The following is a 19262-nucleotide window of genomic DNA, read 5'->3' as shown; positions in this document are numbered from 1 at the left end:
GCTGTCACATCCCTGCATTCCCATGTCCCCTGTCCCCATTGCCACCTCCTGCACACGACAGACCAGACCTGAGCACAACCCAGCTTTGAGAAAGCCCTGCTGCAGTTTCTCCCCTTTCTGCGTGTTTCCAATGCATTTTTCCTCCCAAATCCTCCCTGAGCTCAGCACTTTGCCACACCGCAAGCCCCGGCTGGGGACAGGACAGCCAGGAAGTGGCATGGCCACTGTGGCTGCAGAGAGGAGCACTTTGATGGCCAAGCACCCGGGCAGACGGGCGGCTTCGCCTTGGGAGCCTGACTCAAGCGGGGCTCTCATTTACCCGGCTGCAAATCCAGATGAGCTGCTCCAACGCGAGGGAGCGAGACGCAGCCCCTGGCACTTTCCTTTTTTGCATCGGCGCAAGAATCTGACCCCGATTCTTGAAATTCACCTTTTATCCGAGTTTCCAAGTAGAAAGCTCCATGCTTCCGGCTTGGGAGCACCAACCGATGAATTCAGGGTGGAGTTTTTTGCCCATCTGCCAGTTATTAATGCAATCTGCCAGAGCAAGGTCAAGTGCTGTGACTGCTGCAACCCCCGTACAGAGAAGGATAGGGTAGGATAGGATAGGATAGGGTAGGATAGGATAGGATAGGATAGGATAGGATAGGATAGGATAGGATAGGATATTTCAGTTGGAAGGGACCTACAACGATCATCTAGTCCCACTGCCTGACCACTGCAGGGCTGACCAAAAGTTAAAGCATGTTATTAAGGGCATTGTCCAAATGCTTTTTAACCACTGACAGGCTCGGGGTATCGACCACCTCTCTAGGAAGCCTGTTCCAGTGTCTGACCACCCTCTCAGTAAATAAATGCTTCCTAATGTCCAATCGAAATCCCCTGGTGCAGCTTTGAACCATTATGGCAGCTCTGAGCCGGTGCTGCCCCCCAGGACCCACCTGGGCTCCGAGTTCCCACGCTAACACAGGGGTGCCTGCACTCGGTACAGGAGGGGTTAACCATGAGGCAGAGCTGCTTTCCTGGAAAATACTGACTTATCAGCCGGCAGACTGGGAAAGGGAGAGATTTCAGGGGAGAGCAGGTATTTTTTAAGACAAACACCCAAACTGCTCCCCAGCCGCCCACCGACCTCCCGCACCCCATGGTCCCGGGGGGACTCTGAGGCCGGGCAGAGGTGTGAGGACGGCATCAGCCGAAAGAGTTAAGTGCAGGCAGGGCCGGGAATGTGTGAAGGCAGCATGTGACTGCAGGTGGGGCAGGGCGGAGCAATGAATCACTCTTTTTGCTTTTCCTCTTTTCACTTCTTGCTGTTACCTGTCCGGTCCCGGCACTGCTCGCTGGCAGGAACCCGAAATAATCGACCTGCCAGCCAGAGCGATGCACCGGAGCCTGACGGAGACGTTCGCTGCCGCAAAACCCACCGGCTGACCCAGTTCTCCAGGAACGATAACCAGGGACGGCGTTTGGGGGCCCAGAAATCCTGCCTTTTTTCCTCTCCCTTTTTTTTTTTGAGTTGCTTTTTTCATTCATTCGTTTCCCACTTTTTCTTTTATCCGGTATTATCGTTGCCTTGGAAGTGTGGAGGATGAGAAGAGCGTGGACCCGGAGGTAGAGGACCTTCCTGCTGGTGCACGTGCGCCCGGGGCCGTGTCGCAGAGCCCCGGCCGTGGGAAGCTCCGGGTTTTCCTTGCCCGGAGCCCTCTCTCCACGTAGAGCCGGGAGCAAACAAGAAACCGAATCCTCTTCCCTGGCAGAGAAGAGCTCCGGCCTGGCAGGAGCCGGCGGAGAAGGGAGCGGCGTGTTTCCCCAGCTGCGCGTTGAGCCGGGGAGGGCGAAGCGAAGAGAATTGTGTGTTTAAAGACTGGGGAATAATTAATTCCATATTTATTGTCGACATCCGGCGCTCGCTGGGGGCACAGAGCTCCCTTCGGAGAGGGTAGCGGCGTGCCTGGTCACCATGGCTTTCTCCCAGGTGCAGTGCCTGGACGACAGCCACGTCAACTGGAGGTCCAGCGAGTCCAAGCCAGAGTTCTTCTACAGCGAGGAGCAACGCCTGGCCCTGGAGGCACTGGCCTCCCGCGGACCTGATGCCTTCTACGAGGTCCTGAAGAAGGAGAACATCAGGGATTTCCTTTCCGAGCTGGAGCTAAAGAAGATCCTGGACACATTGGAGACATATGACCCCGGTTCCGAGTACATCCCGCGCCACGGCAGCAGCACGGGGGAGAGCGAAGGCGATCGCAACAGCCAAGGGGATGAGCAGGACGTGGCCCCCTCCCTGGAGTACTGGCCCCAGAGGTCTGACCGCTCCATCCCCCAGCTGGACCTCGGCTGGCCCGAGACCATCGCCTACCGTGGGGTCACCCGCGCCACCGTCTACATGCAGCCGCCCATCGAGGGGCAAGCGCACATCAAGGAGGTGGTGCGGAAGATGATCTGCCAGGCTCAGAAGGTGAGGTGCGCTGCGGGGACGGGGCAGGATTTGCCCCGGGGCTGTTTTGCAAGGGTAGATCCTAAAGTCCTGCTCAGCCAGGTAATCCCCGTCCCACGGGGAACTCTGCCAAAGCAAAGGCTTCAGGGTCAAGTGTTGGGGTTTTTCCATGTTCATTCAGTGTAACCAGTATTTGGGGATCAGATTTTGCTGAAGATGCTATTAGCCTGGTCCAACACTCCCTGGGAGCAACACGATCCTTCCCATGATCCGTATGGCAGGGTCATTAATCCCAGGGTCCCTTCAGGGGAAAGGGAAAATTTTCTGCCTGGTGGGGAAAAACACCAGGGAGAAAAATGGGTTCAGCTTCTTCCCAGCTCACGGTCCCAGGCATCCCGCAATCATTATTCCCAGAGCCCTGTGTGACTGCATCTGGCAACACGCAGGAACCGGAGGAGCCAAACGCAGCCCTGGGGCAAAGCAGCCAAAGCCACTGGTCTGGTGCTGATGTATATGAAGGTCAAGCTTGGCCTGAGCTTGCCACGGAGCTCCTAGCCAGCCTCCTCCTGGCTTTAAGAGGAAAACGATGAGCTGATGTGCAGGACAAGGCTGGGGAGATGCCAAGGGGTAGCACAGCTAACGGCAGCCCACTCTCATTGTGGTTGGGGTTTGGGTTGAGACTTGTCCTCCCTGTGGCATGAAACCAAGGAGTTGGGGCAGATGAGCAGTGGGGTCAGGCTGGTGTTAGGAGGAGGAGGACCAGGGAAGGAGGGAGATGATGGTGTGTGGTGGTGGGCAGAGGTTGCCGGTATTTCCCAGTCACCCAATTCTAGCTGGAAAGCACAGGAGGGGTCGGTACCTGCTGGTTTCATGGTGCTGGTTGTTGAAGTCCTTCTAGCTCTGTGTGTCTACTCCCTTGAGAAATCCAGCTCTGAGGGAGGAGCATCGCAGTCCCCGGGACGCTCCAGCAGGAAAATGGAGACTCTGCCCAGGTGGCTGTGGAGCAGGGAGAGACAGGCTGGGATGCATCGTGTCCACCTGGCTCTGGAGACCCCTGTGCTGGGACCGGGGATGGTGCTGGGGTTCACAGACCCTGGCAGGAGAGAGGGAAGCCTGGTGGCACGCAGCCGTCAGAGCCTCTCCAGGACCAGGGGAATCGGGGAGCACAACGAGCCCCATCTCAGGCAGGAAAACTGATCTCCCAGTGCGTCCGAGCCAGCTGGCTCACAGGGATGGCTGATGCTGGGAATCGGGGCTGCCTGCTGCGGACAGGAGTCATCTCTGGCCACTGTCAGAAGTCAAGGTGACCTGTCCTTACCTGTGATGTTTTCCCCACCAAAGGGCTTTACAGTGAGGGCAAAGGGCTGAAATCCCACAGGATTGAGGATGGGACAACTCCCCCACTACAGATAATGTCTCATCTTCGGGTCTTTCCAGCTGTGTCTCACCCGGGCTTGCAGCTCCTGCCTGGCTTTGCCTACTCACCACTTCCTGCCTGCCTCCCCCCAAAACAGCATCTCCTGAGTCATCCTGCCACCCCCCTCCTGTTCAGCAGAGCCAGGCGGTTGAGTCAGGCAGCTGCCAGGCCCTGCTGCCTGCACCATCCCCACCTCTCCTTGGAACCTCTCCAAGCCACAGGGATGTGGCCGTGTTTGACGTTTGACGGTGCCACGCTTGTCACTCGTCCCTTGATGTCCCATGAGTAGGGCTGGGCTCCACCTCCTGGCCTAAGTGGTCCCTGCTGGTGGGATGAGATGTGGTGACACCACTGGTGACATGCAGGAGCCTGCTTGGAGCTTATGGCACACCAGGAAACGTAGAAATGGGCACGTGCTTCAAACCTGCAGCCTGCAGGGTCTGGGAATGGCAGGAGTTAGAGGATCTGACAAGTGGGGTTCCTCTAGAGGTCTCCCACCCCATGCACGAGGACCACAGTTACTGCAGCTGAACTTGCTATCATGCAGCTGAGCCCAGGTGACCACCAGTGTGGGTGCTCCTAAGCATGGGGATGCTGGGCTAGACCACCCTCCTCTGCACCTGGAGATTTCAGCCAAGGCTTAAGGTCTTCACAGAAGCTCAGAGGTGAAAGAGTTTGGCTGAGGAAGCCAAGAGTGGACAGAGGTATGGTCTGGCAGCTACTCCATCAGATGTCACGTAGGTTAGCCACATGGCTGTCCTTCCTCCAGTGTCCCTTGGGCCACCTGTCGAAATCCTGGCCAAATTGTCCCATCCTGCCACACAATGGCAGTGCTCTTCATCTGCTTGTGAAGGAGCATGGGCTTCGGAGAGCTTCGGTAGTGGATCCCGGAGGATGACCCTTGCTCCTGCTGCTGTCAGAGATACTTGGTCTGAAATGCTCTCAGATGTCAAACGCCAAACACTGCCACGTGGCTTGCTGTCTCATGGCCAGAAGAGCAAAGTTCACCCAAGAGACAGCCTGTCTGAGGAAAGTTCAGAGCCCATGTGAGCGTTGCCGACGCTGGGTGGGCTCACGGCAGCTCAGAGCTGGGGTGAGGAAGCCAAGAGCTGAGATGCAAGGCCCCTTTGACGGGGCAGATGAACGTGCTTGCTTGCGGGAACAAGGCCAAATGCTCCTGAGTTCAGAGCTTCCGCTTTGCTCTGCAGAGAGGAAAACCCAGGTGAGGTGGAACAGGGGATGCAAATGATCCCCTCCTCTTCCTGGGAATAAATGGGGGAGAAGAGGGGCAGGATCCTGCAGCCATGTTCCTGCTCTTCCAGAACATCCCCACCTTTGTGGCCAATGAACAGAGGTGATCAGGGACGTGGTGCGCCACCAGGCTTCACCACGGAGACCTCCAGGTTTGGCCATGACACAGCCAACCCTCCCTCGATGCAGATCCCCTCAGGCTGCAAAGCTCACAGAACAGGTAGGGAGGAAGACATCCCTCCCCTCTTCTTCTCTAGATTTTGGCTCTATCTGACCAGGAACCAGAGCAGGCTGAAAACATTGACCTTGGCCAAAAGCCACCGGAGACAGCAGTGAGTCTGACCTCCTCTCTGCACTTGAGGTTCCACATTGGGATTGTGGTGATATAATTACCCTAAGGAACTTCCAGCAAAGGTTGGGAGGCCCTATTAATTACTGTTTACAAAACCTTCTGCCATTCCTGGATGAAAGGGTCGACAGGGGAGAGCAATTATTAATGTTACTTGTCCCACCTCTCCCTCATCCCAACACGCTTCCTCTAATTGTGCCTTGGTGCCTGCCTAATTTATTAAATGCCCACGTGGGTGCCCCAAAAGTCATTATCTGATGATTCAGAGTGAGCTAATAAAGAGCTGTAATTTCCTCTATAAAACATGATCCTGCAGTTTACGTACTCATCAAAGCCGTTCAGAAGGATCCTAACACCATTTGCCCAGTGTCCGAGAGGACACGATGCTCACAGCTCCAAGGGGTGTCGCGATCGGGCACCTGCACATCCACAACATCCAAGAGATCTTGGCAGCTCCTGGGACTTTGGGAAGAAAGGCATCACCTGCTTGGGCACTGGGAGCATCTGGCTGCAGATTTGGGGCTGGTCTTCTCTGCACCCTCTGAACGAACGGCAAAGGGATGGCGAAGCTTCCTGGGATGTCACAGCAGCAAAGCGGCTATGGGAAGAGGTGTCCTCCCTGGCACCAAGCGCTGTCCTGGTAGAGGTGACGGGGACAGGGATGGCAAGCTCACTTCCCGGAGCAGGACGGCACGGTTTGCTCCAGACCCTCCCATTCCCCGGGCTGGGAAGTAAATAGCACACAGGATTTCACTTCTCTGGAGCAGACAGACCTCCATGCTTTGCAGATTAAACCCTGCACCTGGGTTTGGCATGGACCCAACTGGTCCCAGCTGAGGTTCGAGTGTGGGCAGCCCAGCAGCAGATTTCACCCCTGCCATCCCTGGGCAGTCACGGCATCGGGAGTGCTGCCAGCGCCATCCTCACTCTCCGGGCCCATTTCATGCCAGGGCAGCACGTTGGCATGCTGGCATGAGATCCTGGTGACAAACTGAGGCCAAGCCTGTCCTGCAGGCAAGACGCAGCGGGGAGGGAAGCAGAAGCGCCGAGTGGCAACAGGATGCACCAGCCGAGCAGGAGGAATTGGGTTGAAAATGTGGGCAAGCGGGTGAGAGCCAGGCTGCCTCCCTGCTGCCTGAGCCAGCCGCCCTGGGCGACTGTCTGCAGTGCACTGCCTGCTCACCAGCCCTGCGTGAGCGGTGCTGGGGATGGAAGACATCACTGTGCCCTGCCCGTGTCCCTGCAAAACCTCTTCCCACCTTCAGAGCCATAGCAGTGAGCCAAGGCCTTGGGAATGCTGGGAGCACAGTGGGAAAATGCTGTTTTCCTCCTAAAATGAAGGCCAATACTATTTTCATCTCCATTTCATAAGTCCTCAACCTTCCCTGGAGAAAACAACGTGCAGGCAAAGTGACGTGACCATGGCTAAATAGAGCATCGGTGTCAGAGACAGGAGCAAAGCATCTGCCACCAAACCCACCTCCTTGAGCCAGGGAGATGCCGTCCTGGCTTAGGTGTCCCTTACCCAGGACTCACAGCAGACAGCACAGCTCCTCCTCAATCACTTGCTGTAAATGGAAAAGCCAAGCTCTGAGCTTTAAGAAGCAGCTTTGAACTTGTCCCACTTTACATTGTCGGCGAGACAAGCACAGCCCTCGCCGGGCAGCCCATGCAAAGTGGACACCCAGTTTTCTGCCTCAATTTCCCCACCGGTATGACAAGGATGTGCGAAACACACGAGCAGGTGGCACAAGGGAGTGAGGATTTGTCCTTTCATGGCAAAGCCTGTTGGTGGGCTTCCAGGTGAGGATAAATGGGAATTCGGTTAAAATCAAGTGGCAGAGCCACAATGTCCCCCCTCGCTCGGCTCGCTGCTGCCTCCCGAAACACTCGTGCGTGGCCGGGGCTGGGGAGGTCGGGGCAGCATTGGAGACAGCAGGGGCTGGGGCTCCCCACGCAGCCTCGCTCCTCGCCCCATTGCCTGCAGAAAGGGAAGAGTGTCATAATGCACGATCCTGCTCTTAATTAGAGCTCTCCATCTCCTGTAGCACAAAACTAATTAAAAGGCAGCTTTGTGCTTTGAGAGCCCAAGACTGGACGTGCCTGAGTGTGCAAGCGCCCGGCACCATCCTGATGCTTCCCTCTGGAGGGAGGAGTGTCCCGGGGTCTCCCTGTGTCACCCCACGGCGTGCTGGTGTCCTCCCCAGCTCGGCCACAAGCCATGGCCAGCAGAGCCCTCCTGGAAGGACTGAGAGGCACAGGGGCTTGGAGCAAACACCCATCTCCCCCCAACCCAGGGCACCTTCCAAGAACAGCCACAGAGGTGGGGGCACCAATGCCTTTCCAAGCATGGGACACTGACATACCAGTGTCCCAGTCACAAGCCGCTTTCCTGAGTGGCTGTTGCCACCCAATATAGGATGAGAGAGGTCAGATGCAGCTGCGGGGGGGGCTATTGTAACCCCAGGGATTGCACCGAGATGCTCGGCTGGGCCTCAGGCAGCTGCCTCCAGCCCCTCTGCCTGCACGTCTCGTGCTGCGCTGTTACTGCTCACCGTTGTGTCATGGGCGATGCTATCTCCAAAACGGCAAAATCCATGGGCGTGGGGTGAACTTTGGTGCTTAGGCAGCCATCCTGGCAAAATCCCAGCGCGGCTGGACGCAGCAGAAATGCATCTTCCTGCCACATGCAGGACTCGCCCCGGCCCCGTCACAGCAGCAGACGCCCTGGGTACAAAGGCACCTCCAGCTCACAAAGAATGGTGACACTGCCATGTGCTAATCCCTACTGTCACTGCACAGGGCGCTGGCACCGTCCTCCCAGCTCTGTTCCGCTTTTGTACGGCCTGGGAGGAAGGAGGGATGCTCGGGCAGCAAGAGATAGGCATCAGCAGGACCTATGACAGAAACATCGCCTGGCTCCGATGCTCTGCTCCAGCCTCACAGTGGAGAGCTCAGGAGCTGGGAGCTGCAAACTCCTGGCTGCTTTCAAGCAACCCCACCAGCTCACAGGCAGGCCTAATTTTTAAAAGGTAGTAAAAGTCATTTCAGCTCCTGAATACGCCTCAGGGGTGTCCGGATACTTTCTACCAAGCTTAGAGCCACTTTTAGCTATTTTTTGTACTGTTTCTCTCAATACAAGCATGCATGATAACCCCAGAGACAGCAAGCACCCCATGCAACATGCCCTGGGACAGACGGACGCATCATTGTGGTGCAGGTTTCCCTCCCGGTGCTCCCTGTGCTCGGACCACAGGCAGTGCCGATAGCAAAGGGACAGCAAACTTCTCAGCCACAAACTGGGTTTTGAAATTGGTGATGTTTGTTAAAGGCAAGAAAGTTAAATTCACCCTCAGAAACCAATTTTTCACAAGTGTATTATGCTACAGGCCACCACCAGAGACCAAACCTCCCATAGTGACAGCAAAGGAATGGGACAGGCGGCTCCCACTTTCTACCCCCAGGCTGGCTGGACCAAATCCACACCAAATCCCAGCACTTTGCTTCGGCTCTCACCCGAGCACCAGCTACATCTCAGGGCTGTCACCTGGCCATGCTACCCAGACTCATCTTTCTTCTCCCCTCTCCAGGTCATTGCGGTGGTCATGGACATGTTCACCGATGTAGACATCTTCAAGGACCTCCTGGATGCAGGATTCAAGAGGAAAGTGGGAGTCTACATCATTTTAGATGAGACCAACGTGAAGCACTTCCTTCAGATGTGTGAGCGAGCCCAGATGCACGCTGGACACTTGAAGGTAAGGATGACCCAAAGGGTCCAGGGTTGGGTGACCTCCTCTAACACAAGGAGATAATCAGAGCTGTCACCTCTGCTCCCTCCTGTCTTTGGGTGATCACAACCCCCAAACTTTGGGCATTGCTGAATGAGTTTAGTCCATTTTTCCTGAAGCTGAAGGTGATGTCCAAATCCAGGAGCAGCAGAGGATGGAGGGGTACGGGTGAGACATGGGGACGTGGATTTCCCCCCAGCAAAGCTGGATGCAGAAAGCCCAGAGGAGCTGCTGGTACCCAGCCGGAGCTGGCTTTGGGGTATTCAGGGAGCTGAGGCCCCGCAGGGTTGGACATAACTGAAGCAAAACCCAGGGCAAGCCTACGTGCTCAGCTCCTCCAGGTGAATAAGCTGGTGAGAGGGAAGATGTGAGAGGCAGGACGCTCTGCCAGGGCCAGATTCGTGCCGTCACCAGCCTCCCGCCTGCTCCTGCCCCAGAGGCAGGACCAGCAGGAGCAACCACTGGCCAGTTCCCTTGCTTTCAGGCTTTCCCACAAGTCAGAGCCTGGAATTAAAAAAAAAATAATTCAATTTTCCCCTTTTCCAGGGCCTCCGCCCCAGCACGGGGCTGGGAGCGGAGCAGGGAGGCACCCACACTGCCCGGGGCCCCAGCAGCTGCCAAGGATGCCCTCACCGCTCTCGCCCAAACTGGGGGGCCGTGACACTGGCCCCAGCTGGCAACATACTGGTGGGACTGATCTGCCCACACATGCCGCCTTCACCCAGCCCTGGAGGTGCTGGGCTGGCAGTGGTGGGTGACATTGCTCCAGTGCACGAATGCTGTCTGAAATGAGGGAAGATAAAAGTGGCACAGGGGATACCTGGCAGCGCGGGGGCTTGGTCTCCAGCCCAAAGTGCCCCAAATCCCTTACACGCCCCTGTGCGTGCATGGGGAGCAGAGAAAACCACTTTGCACGGTGCTCGTGCAAAGGTGGAGGCAGATGAAGGGTCAGAGGAGAGGGCAGGGGGTTCTATCAGCCTCAGGAGCAGCAGCGGGAGCGGGGACCCTCGCTCCAGGCACGGGACAGAGTCCCAGGATCTCCGCTGGGCACAACACTTCCATCACCATCATTGGATGCAAACATGCTGGAGCAGCCCCACAATTTCACTTCAGGGCTTGCAGACACCCCTCTCCGGGCTGTACTTCACTCCCCCCAGCTGTGAGTCGCTCGGCCTCGCCTGTTGCTTGGCAGAAAAGTGATGTTTCTGCGCCTGACGTCACCCGACCGTGCGCGCTGGTTGCCAAATGGCTGGCGGGGAGGCCCGTGCCCGGGCAGGCTCGCCAAATTTGCTTACGATGACGGCAAAGCCCGGGCTGAGCAGGAACACGTAGGAGCCACGACACCCTCACACTGGGCTGGAGCAGGGCTGGGATGCAAGCGGGGGCTCAGGGACCCCTATCCCACGTAGCCAAAAGCGCCGGACGGCCAAGGCTCCTGCCTTCCCCAGCCGCCAAGCCCGCCAGCCCTGCTTAATTGCTGCTCACGACAATTAAAGCAGACTTAGCCGAGCTTTTACCCACGTCCAAACTTCCCGGAGAGTCTGGTATCCTGCAGACTGCTGCTGCTCCAAGACCAGAAAAGCCAGAGCTGACGCACACCAGTGTTTTAATGCATTAGCAGCCCGGTGGCAGGACTGGAAAAGCAAGAGAACATCTGCAGAGCTCGGCAAACGTCTAGAAGTTGGGATTTGCCACATATTGCAGCCGATCCGCTGGCATGGGATGCAGCAGGGCAGGAGACTGTGAGGAAAGTAGGGCAGTGTCTGGGAGCTGCTTCGTAAGGCAGGAGATGCTAACGAAACGTACGTCGTTATCTCGGTGCCTTCTGCGCTTCGCAATTAGCTTGGGCAAGGCGGTCGCTTCGTTGAGCAACGGCGAGTGTTTGGGGAGTGATTCACCCCGTCCCGGGCTGGGCAGCCGGCCACGGCGCTGGCTGCTCACTTACTGCGCACTCGTCTTGGGAGTGATTAAATAAACAGATCTTACTTAACAGCAGCGATACGCTGGGAGCAAGGAGGAAGGGAAAGGCAGCCGGCACCTTGCTGCTGGGGAGCTTCGTTCCCCGTGGGTGTTACCTGAGAAAAACCCACGGCTGCTTTGTGCCTTTGTGCAAAAGTTCAGCTCCGAGCAGGAGAGATTGACGCACTGGGAGAGCTGCGAGCCGGGGACAGCCGGGATGGCGACGGGCAGAGGGCTCAGCCTTGGGGGCAAGAGTTACCCAGCAGCGGGCAAGTGTGTAACCCGGGCACTCCCGCTCTCTGCAGCCCCATGTGTAGGGACAACACAGACAGGGATGGGAACTGCCACCCCCACCTGCTTGCCAGCCAGCCCCCAGCACCCCTAGTGGGGTCCTCAGCACTGGTCTCCCCCCAGCCATACAAGGCAAAAAGGCAAAGGCTAGAAAAAAGTTAAATGCACCAAAAAAATCCAAACAAAACCCCGAACTTCTCTTCTCAGTGCATAAAACTTCCCTGGAAACCCAGTCAGCGAAGCCTTCGCTTTTGCATCACGCTAAAACCAGCACTGAATCACCATCCCTCCTGCCAGACGTGCGGGAACGGGAATGAGGGGTCCCCAAGCTCGGCTTGCACTTAGGCCTAGAGCTGTACCAGGTCATGGTCTTCAGGGAGAGAGGAGACCCCAGGGAAGCAGATGAGGAAGGCTGGAAGTGGGGAAGACAAATACTTTTGGTGCTTTTTTTTTTTAAAAAAAAAAAAAAAAAGAAAAAACCCAACCTTGGAGGGCATGACCTAGTGACGACACCGTGCCTTTAGCAATGGCATTACCTATCATCCCGGCAGGAACAGGAGGAATGCAGATGCTTTCATAAGAAAATATTTTCTCCCCACCCAAAGGAGACCATTTGCAGTGAAAGATGCTATCTGCTCAGCTGCAAAAATATGCTTGGTGTCCTTCACGGAGAGGCACAGAGGCATGAGCCAGACTGAAGATAAAAACCATTTTCTCAGAGCTAGGGCTGCCCCTCTGTGCCCAGGTTCCTGGGGGGAGGACACCCCACTCCCTTGCCACCTCTGCAGGGACCTGCTGCAGGACATGCCCTTTGGCCCAGGTTCCCAGGTTTTGTTTTCTGGGGTTGAAAAGATGTTGCCCCATTGTCTTTTTTTCCCTCACTCACCCCTAAAAACAGGGCTAGACGCTCAGATGTAAGAGCACAGCAAGGGAGGAGCCCGGTGGAAGACAAGCCCACTGCCATCAGGTCCATGTGTGCTGCCCTGGGGTCAGAACCTCCCCCTAAATCTTGTACATCTCCTGCTGGGGGGGAGGTGAAGAATCACCTCTCCCATAGTGACATTTGCATAGATCGCAGGAGATGGAAAGTGTTTGGCAGCAGCGTCACACGCTGCTCACCCACGGACACAGGCAGCGCCGAGTTCAAGAGGTAGAAAACGCTGCCCAAAACATGTGCAAAGCAGGAAATTCTTGAAGGCAAGTCCATGGTTTGCTGCATTACCTCGGGCAAGTTATTTTATCTTCCCATCTCTGTGGCCTCCTCTGAGCTGGCCATGAAGAGCATTTCCCACTCCTCACAGGGGCTGTGGATTGTCCATGGGGGCATCAATAGATGGGTGAACTGAAGACCAGTCCTTTGCTCCTGCTCATGCCTCTGCCTTTGCTTTGCAGAACCTGCGAGTCCGGAGTACGGGGGGGACAGAGTTTTTCACGCGCTCGGCCACCAAGTTCAAAGGGGCTTTGGCACAGAAGTTCATGTTTGTGGACGGGGACCGGGCCGTGTGCGGATCCTACAGGTAATCAGTGGTGTCTCCTCTTGCCCACCCCATGGAGGTCCCAGGACCCCATCCCAGACTTGCTCCCCTCCTCCTAAACACGGGAGATGATTTTGCAACACCAGCCTGAGATTTGGAGTGGGACCTAAGGGGTCCCCATCACCCTAGAGCCAGGTCTAGGACACCCATCCTTCTCGGAGGTGGTGGGATACATCAAGTGCTTCTGCCAACGGATAGGATGAGCACAAGGAAAGACAAAAGCACCAAACTGCAGCTAGTCCTACCTCTCACGTTGACCTCAGCTTCTCCAGTTAAATATTTCCTACCCAAAGTATTTTCCAATTTGTCCAAGTCAAAACTTACTTCGGTAGAAATAGATCCATCTCGGTAAGTTTTTCAGCTCTAAAAGACAAGTTTCATAAACATGGAACTGAAACACTTCCTACTTTCTGGCCACAACAAAAAATACATCTATTTATGAGTTGCTTTTCTTAACTAACCCAAACTGAAAAAGGAGAAGTGGCCAAAACTAAAGGGAAAAACTCACTGACCCACAACAAATACTTTTTATTTTTACTTCAAGTTCCAGAGCGCTCAAGGCTTCAACCCTCCATTCTCATTCGGGATGAGAGCTATTTCTTCAATCTCATTATTAATGTTTACAGTGAGATCGTGTCCCTGCCAGCACCATCAATCCCCCGGGGAAAGCCAGGTTTAGGGAGAGGCATGTTATTTACCAGCAAACGCTCAGAGAGTTTCCAATGTGTTTCTGTTCCAGCTTCACTTGGTCCGCGGCAAGGACGGACCGAAACGTCATCACGGTCCTCTCGGGTCAGGTGGTGGAGGCATTCGACAAGCAGTTCCAGGAGCTCTACCTCATGTCCAAGGGGGTGAGCCTCAAATCCATCTCCATGGGTGAAGAGCCTGAACCTGAGCCCGTAACGTTGCCCTCTATCGTGCCAGTGACCCCCGCCAATGCTGTGGTGAAGAAGCTGATAAACCCTAAATATGCCCTGGTGAAGGCCAAGAGCGCTGACCAGATCAGCAAGACTTCATCTGAGAACCAGGACAAAACCCAGAAGACAGACAACAAAGGCAAAGCCCTGCCCGAGGGCCAGGCAGGCGACAGGCACGGGGACGTGGCAGACCTCTCCCTGCTCATCCATCCCGGCCTCCTGAATCTGGAGAAAGCCAACATGTTTGACTATCTGCCCACCTGGGTTGAGCCCGACCCCGAGCCTGGGAGCGAAGTCTTGGGTTACATCAACATTATTGACCCCAAGATAAAGAACGTGAAGCTCTCACAGATGAATCGCATCAAAGTCTGTGATGTCTCCCAGGCCAGTGCCCAGCACCGGCAGATGTTGAAGAACAGGGAGATGGAGATCAAGAAAAACTTAGACCAAGCCCAACCTCTGGTGTCCCCGTGCCAAAGACAGACCCCACAAACTCCCATGGAAGCTCCTGCAGCCCCCGCTACCAGCCCCATCGAAGCTGCCAGCTGGACAACAAAGCAAGCAGGAACGTTTGCCCCTTCACCACTGGGCCACCGCTTGAAGCCACCAGAGGAGACACTGGAGGACTTCAAACCCCCAGCTCCAAAGCCAAGGACCATCCCTGTTGGCGTCCTTGTGACCAAAGTCATTACGCCCTGTGACAGTGGCACTGCCCCGGAGGGTGACACACAACCACCACTGGCCGACCATGTGGGTGTGAAGCAGGAACCAGAAGAGAACCCCAATAGAGCTTCAATGGAGACCTGCCATCTCCAGCCAGACCGGCCGGTGGCAGGGCCACAGGAAGACAAAGGGCCTCCCTGTGCCCACAACGGGCTGGGAGAGGAGGAAGAAGAGGAGGAAGAAGAGTACATCACCCTCAGTGACCAGGAGAGCTACTCCAGCAGCTCTGCTGACCACAGCTACCGCCGGTCCAATGCCTCTTCCATCTCAGATGAGTATTTCGAGGTGAGGGATCGCTACGGGCCACTCCGGCGAACCAACTCAGACGTCACCCACAATGGGGAGATCCTTCCCATACAGAGGAAGCTCAGCGACCCTCACATCAGCCGGGGCACCTTCATCAGCCCCCTGGGGAGCCTCCCATCCCTGAAGCATGTCCGCGCGGACGATGTGACAAAGAGGAGGAGCAACGCCGTGGAGATTAGGTGTGTGCTGCCCCGCACCATCCTGGATGGCAACAGCTCCTACCCCAGCAGTGCTGCACAGGTAGGACTTTTTGCTAAAACCATCCCTGTGTTTCTCCACCCTACAAAGGTTGCAAACCTGGAGGTGACCCAGCCACCTCAGCCAAGGCGTGGTGTCATCCCTAGCTTTGGTGTCGCATCCTAGATTCTGAGATCAGACTTCCCATATGGGAGAATAAAGCCCTACACGCGGCAATGGTTGGAGTCACCCAAGAGGTGCTCTTGGTCAGGAAGGTGGTGGCCATGCCACAGCTCTCAGTGTCTGGGAGTGCAACGGGAACGGCTGGTAAAGGGGAGGTTTTCAGGAATTAAAGATTATTCCATGGCATCGGGCTGTCCCACAGCCACCAGCAGTGGCATCATGCCCAGCCAGGGACAGACTGTGTGTGCAGGCGTGTCCTTCTCAGGCTTGTTTTCTAGCTCCTTGCAAAGGTGATTAGCATCAAAGCAAAAGCACTCGGACACATAATTAGGCTGAGCAAGACAGCAGAGAAACAGGGACAGCAACCTCTGTGGGTGAGCGCTGCAGTCAGCAGCTTTGTGGCTGATCCACGAGTGACGCCAGACCTTGTCACCCCACGGGGTGCACGCCAGCATCCCCGCTGCTGGAGCACGGGGTGCACGCCAGCACCCCTGCCACGGCAGGAGGGAGCATCACCCCATCCAGGCAGGGCGTTTGCAGCTCAATCCCCTATTTTCCACCCAAGCTCTGCAACCTCTTGAACCCCTACCGAGCATTTTGGTTTCTCAAGGCTCCCCACCCACTGTTTTTGGGGCATTCAAACCCCCCAGGGTGAAACCAGCAGCTGAAATCACTGAAGGCACCTGAGGTTACCCCATCTGAGCATCTAATCTGTGTTTACAGGGAATTAAATTTACTAGCCCAGGGTCCACTTGCTTCTTCCTTCCCATCCAGTGACACAGAGCTCGGAGCAGGGCTTTACTCCTCTCAAATATCCCCTCGCGCCCTGCCGAGCTGTGCAGGATGAGGAGTGCTGAGCCCTTTGGTGGTCTGTGACCCAGGTCCCACCTTGCTCAGAGTGGCCAGGTACGCTGGAGTTCCTGCAGTAACTTGTTCTGGCCCTTTGATGAAAGGCAGATAATTAACAAGCCATCAGGGTTAGGAAAGCCAGCGCTCAGGTGGTGGAAATGTGCAGAGAACAGTTTCTCCCATGCATAAAAATAATGAACCAAAGCAATCCTTGATTAACTCTCTAGAAACCTCAAATCTGACAGGAATCACCATCAACCCCCACCAAACATTTTTATTCCGGGTCCACATTTTTTATGTGCTGGCCCAGCATAGCCCAAAACGCAGGCAGAGGCTCACTCGGGGCAAACATCATGTTTTCCATCACATCAAGAACACAGCACTCAAGTTATCCCTGGAGCATTGCCTTGCCTAAACGCGTACAACCCTGTTCACACCCAGCTGCACGGTGAATAGAGGACAGTAGCATTGGATGATGCACAGCAGGCACAAGGAGAGCACCAGGGACACTCAGGTCCTCTCCTGTCCCTCTGCCTCCTGCAGAGCCCCCAGGTCTGTGCAGAGCAGAGGTTTCCAGACACATCCCACTCCCTTTCATTGCTTAGTGATCGGTAACATACCCACCCTGCCAGCTCCAGGTCTGCATGGGGGACCCTTACCTGGGTACAGGACCCTGCTGATCATCCCTGGCATGATGATAACAAACAAGGGCAGCATCTTCAGGTAGCTGGCCAAGATGGAGCCAGCCTTGGCGTGACTCAGGTTCTTGGCAGAGAGCGACCGCTGGACGATGACCTGTAGGAGAGCCGGGATGGATGGCTGAGCAGCCACCAACACCTCCTAGTCCACGCCAGCCTCCTCCTCACCAAACTGCATCCCAAGTATCCCCAAACACTGGAACCATTGGGCACTGGACCCAAACACAGTGTAGATGTGTACTCAACCCACAGGCTGGGTTTCTCTCCAGACCAGCAACGGGTTGGTGTTATGCCATAGCACCACAAAAGCCCAGTGCAACCACACCACCACATTTTCCTGCCAGTATCAACCATTCCCGACCACCATCCTCTCCCCTTTTGCCCCTTCTATTCAATCCCCTCCCCAAAGAATGCCCAAAATAAAAGGGACACCGAGTCCAGCTTCCTCCTGCCACAAGTCCACCACCCACTCTGCTCGAACCATCACACCTCAAAGCTTTGGCCAAGGCACGTCCATCCATGATACGGCCCAGCCCTTGGGCTTTGAGGCAGTCTCTCTTAAATAGGCAACATCCGTCAGAAATGCTGACTTTAAAAGAGCCCAGACTCTCCCCAAGGGTTTACAGAGAAGCACTCAGCATCCAGGATTCAACCACTCCTGACAAGCACTGGCTCATGCCATGGTGGACAGGAGGGACCAGGTGCCAGTTCCTAGGGTGGGATCCTCAGGGAAGCTGTGGTTTAACTTCTACCCAAGAGCCAGAGCATGTCAGGAGCCGCAGAACCCACCACCCAGCTTGGTCACCATGTGCACCACATCAGGCACATGATGACCTCAAAGGGAGAGGAGCTAAGTCACCCTTGGTCCTCCTCACCTGAAGACTTCTCACACCTTAGCACTGATTTTAAGCAATATAGTTAAATTAATCCAGCATTACCTAAGCTAAACTGCTGTAATGCAGCTCTCCTGGTCAAAGCAGGAGGTGTCTGTCTGAGGACCAGAGAGTCCATTGAGATATTCGGACTAAATGCCTGAGCACTGAGATGATGCCAACAGCTCGGTGGAGGTGCAGTGCTGGTGGCACAGTGGGGGTCGTGGCAGAGGCAGGGCAGGTCGGTGCAGCCGGCTCTGCAGCCTCCCAGCCCCTGCTCATCCTGCCATCAGCACCTGCGCTGGCTAGATCCAATCTCACCCGGGTATGTCTGCACGGGGTGCAATCACACCTCCAGATTGCGGCGCAGACACACCCAAAGAGGAAGATAAATATCTGGTGACCACAGCCATGCGCTAAGGCCTTTCCCAGTCCAGAATTAAGATTAATGGTGCTCAGACCCGATCCAAACGTGTCTCTCAACCCAGCTAATCAGAGCCACTCCCGCAGTGGTGTTTGCAGCTCGCTGTTGCCTCCTGATCCCACCTCCTCTCCCAACCCTCCATCCTTTCATCTAATCTTGGTAGCCACCTAATCCCACAGGTTGAGTCTGAGTGACTGAATGCTTTTTGGACCTGAAAGTAGCACTTAGATGATTAAGACGGGTATTCAGGCTGCAGCTGGAGAGAGGGCATTGAGTTCCCCCAGGCATCCTTGGTCCTGGATCTCCAGGCAGCCATGAATTGGCTCAGGGCAGCCGTTGGGCTGCCAGGGCTGCTCAGGAAGTAGCTGCTGAGATGCTGCAATGTGCAGGACAGTGTGTTGCCAGAGCAAGAAACCAGAGGAGCAGCAATGGTTAAGACTTGAGGCAGTTTTGAGCTGCCGCTGGGTCTCAGAAGAATTTGGGCAAGGGACACACCGAGTGGCAAAGAAACTTGTCCGTGAGGACCAAGTCCACGGCACAAGTGGAGCGTGAAGGGGTGTCCATGAGGGGAACAGCATCCTCATAGCAGCAGTGGCTCATCTCTTTTTCTGCTCTTTAACAAACAGGGGACACACATCTACCGCTACCGACCCAGGAACCCCGCAGGCAGAGAACGAGGCAAGGAGGTCTCCCACTCCCCGACACATGAGAAACCCCCCGGGGCCACAAAATACAGAGGGGATGGAGCCGAACCCAAAAAGACCATTGCAAGCAGCCAGCCCTACTGGCAGAGCAAAGCCTTCAGCTCCAGCAAGCCCACGCAGCCTGGCCACCTCTCACCAGGCAACCCCAGAGCATCAAGCAAACGCTTAACTTCCCTGCCAGAAAGCCAAAAGACAACTGAGGAGATGAGGACACCCCTCGGCATCCCGCTCTCCAAACTGTCCCAGTCCAAGCACCTCAAGAACAGGGTTGCGGGAGCCCCAGGTGCTTCTATTGACTCAAAAAAGAAGCCCCCCGAGACCACCAGCCAGAAAGACCACTAGGCACCGATGCAGGTGGACTTCCAGGGCGAGAGTGGTAGCA

At 55.7% G+C, this 19262-nt stretch overlaps 2 protein-coding genes across 4 annotated transcripts in view; one reads left to right on the top strand and one right to left on the bottom strand.

Annotated features, from left to right (window-relative positions):
• Positions 1–19262, bottom strand: part of SLC5A10 (solute carrier family 5 member 10) — a 40370-nt gene that overhangs the window by 6525 nt on the left and 14583 nt on the right. For all 3 annotated transcript variants that reach the window (XM_074158717.1, XM_074158719.1, XM_074158718.1), the window contains one exon: positions 16842–16977. In XM_074158717.1, the coding sequence (XP_074014818.1) occupies positions 16842–16977 (136 nt within the window). The remainder of the gene's footprint in view (positions 1–16841; positions 16978–19262) is intronic.
• Positions 1961–19222, top strand: FAM83G (family with sequence similarity 83 member G). The gene is made up of 5 exons (XM_074158715.1): positions 1961–2455; positions 9042–9209; positions 12885–13009; positions 13767–15213; positions 18803–19222. Exons 1-5 carry the CDS (start codon positions 1961–1963, stop codon positions 19220–19222), a joined length of 2655 nt encoding a protein of 884 aa, XP_074014816.1.

Source organism: Numenius arquata, chromosome 14 (genome assembly GCF_964106895.1).
Source record: "Numenius arquata chromosome 14, bNumArq3.hap1.1, whole genome shotgun sequence".
Taxonomy (NCBI): domain Eukaryota; kingdom Metazoa; phylum Chordata; class Aves; order Charadriiformes; family Scolopacidae; genus Numenius; species Numenius arquata.
This window is presented reverse-complemented; position numbering and strand designations above follow the sequence as displayed.

What these genes read in the sequence shown, in the direction of transcription:
- FAM83G (XM_074158715.1), top strand. Translation starts at nt 1,961, where the DNA reads ATGGCTTTCTCCCAGGTGCAGTGCCTGGACGACAGCCACGTCAACTGG. An exon ending in TGATCTGCCAGGCTCAGAAG is followed by an intron (nt 2,456 to 9,041) that starts GTGAGGTGCGCT and finishes TCCCCTCTCCAG; the next exon opens with GTCATTGCGGTGGTCATGGA. An exon ending in TGCACGCTGGACACTTGAAG is followed by an intron (nt 9,210 to 12,884) that starts GTAAGGATGACC and finishes TTTGCTTTGCAG; the next exon opens with AACCTGCGAGTCCGGAGTAC.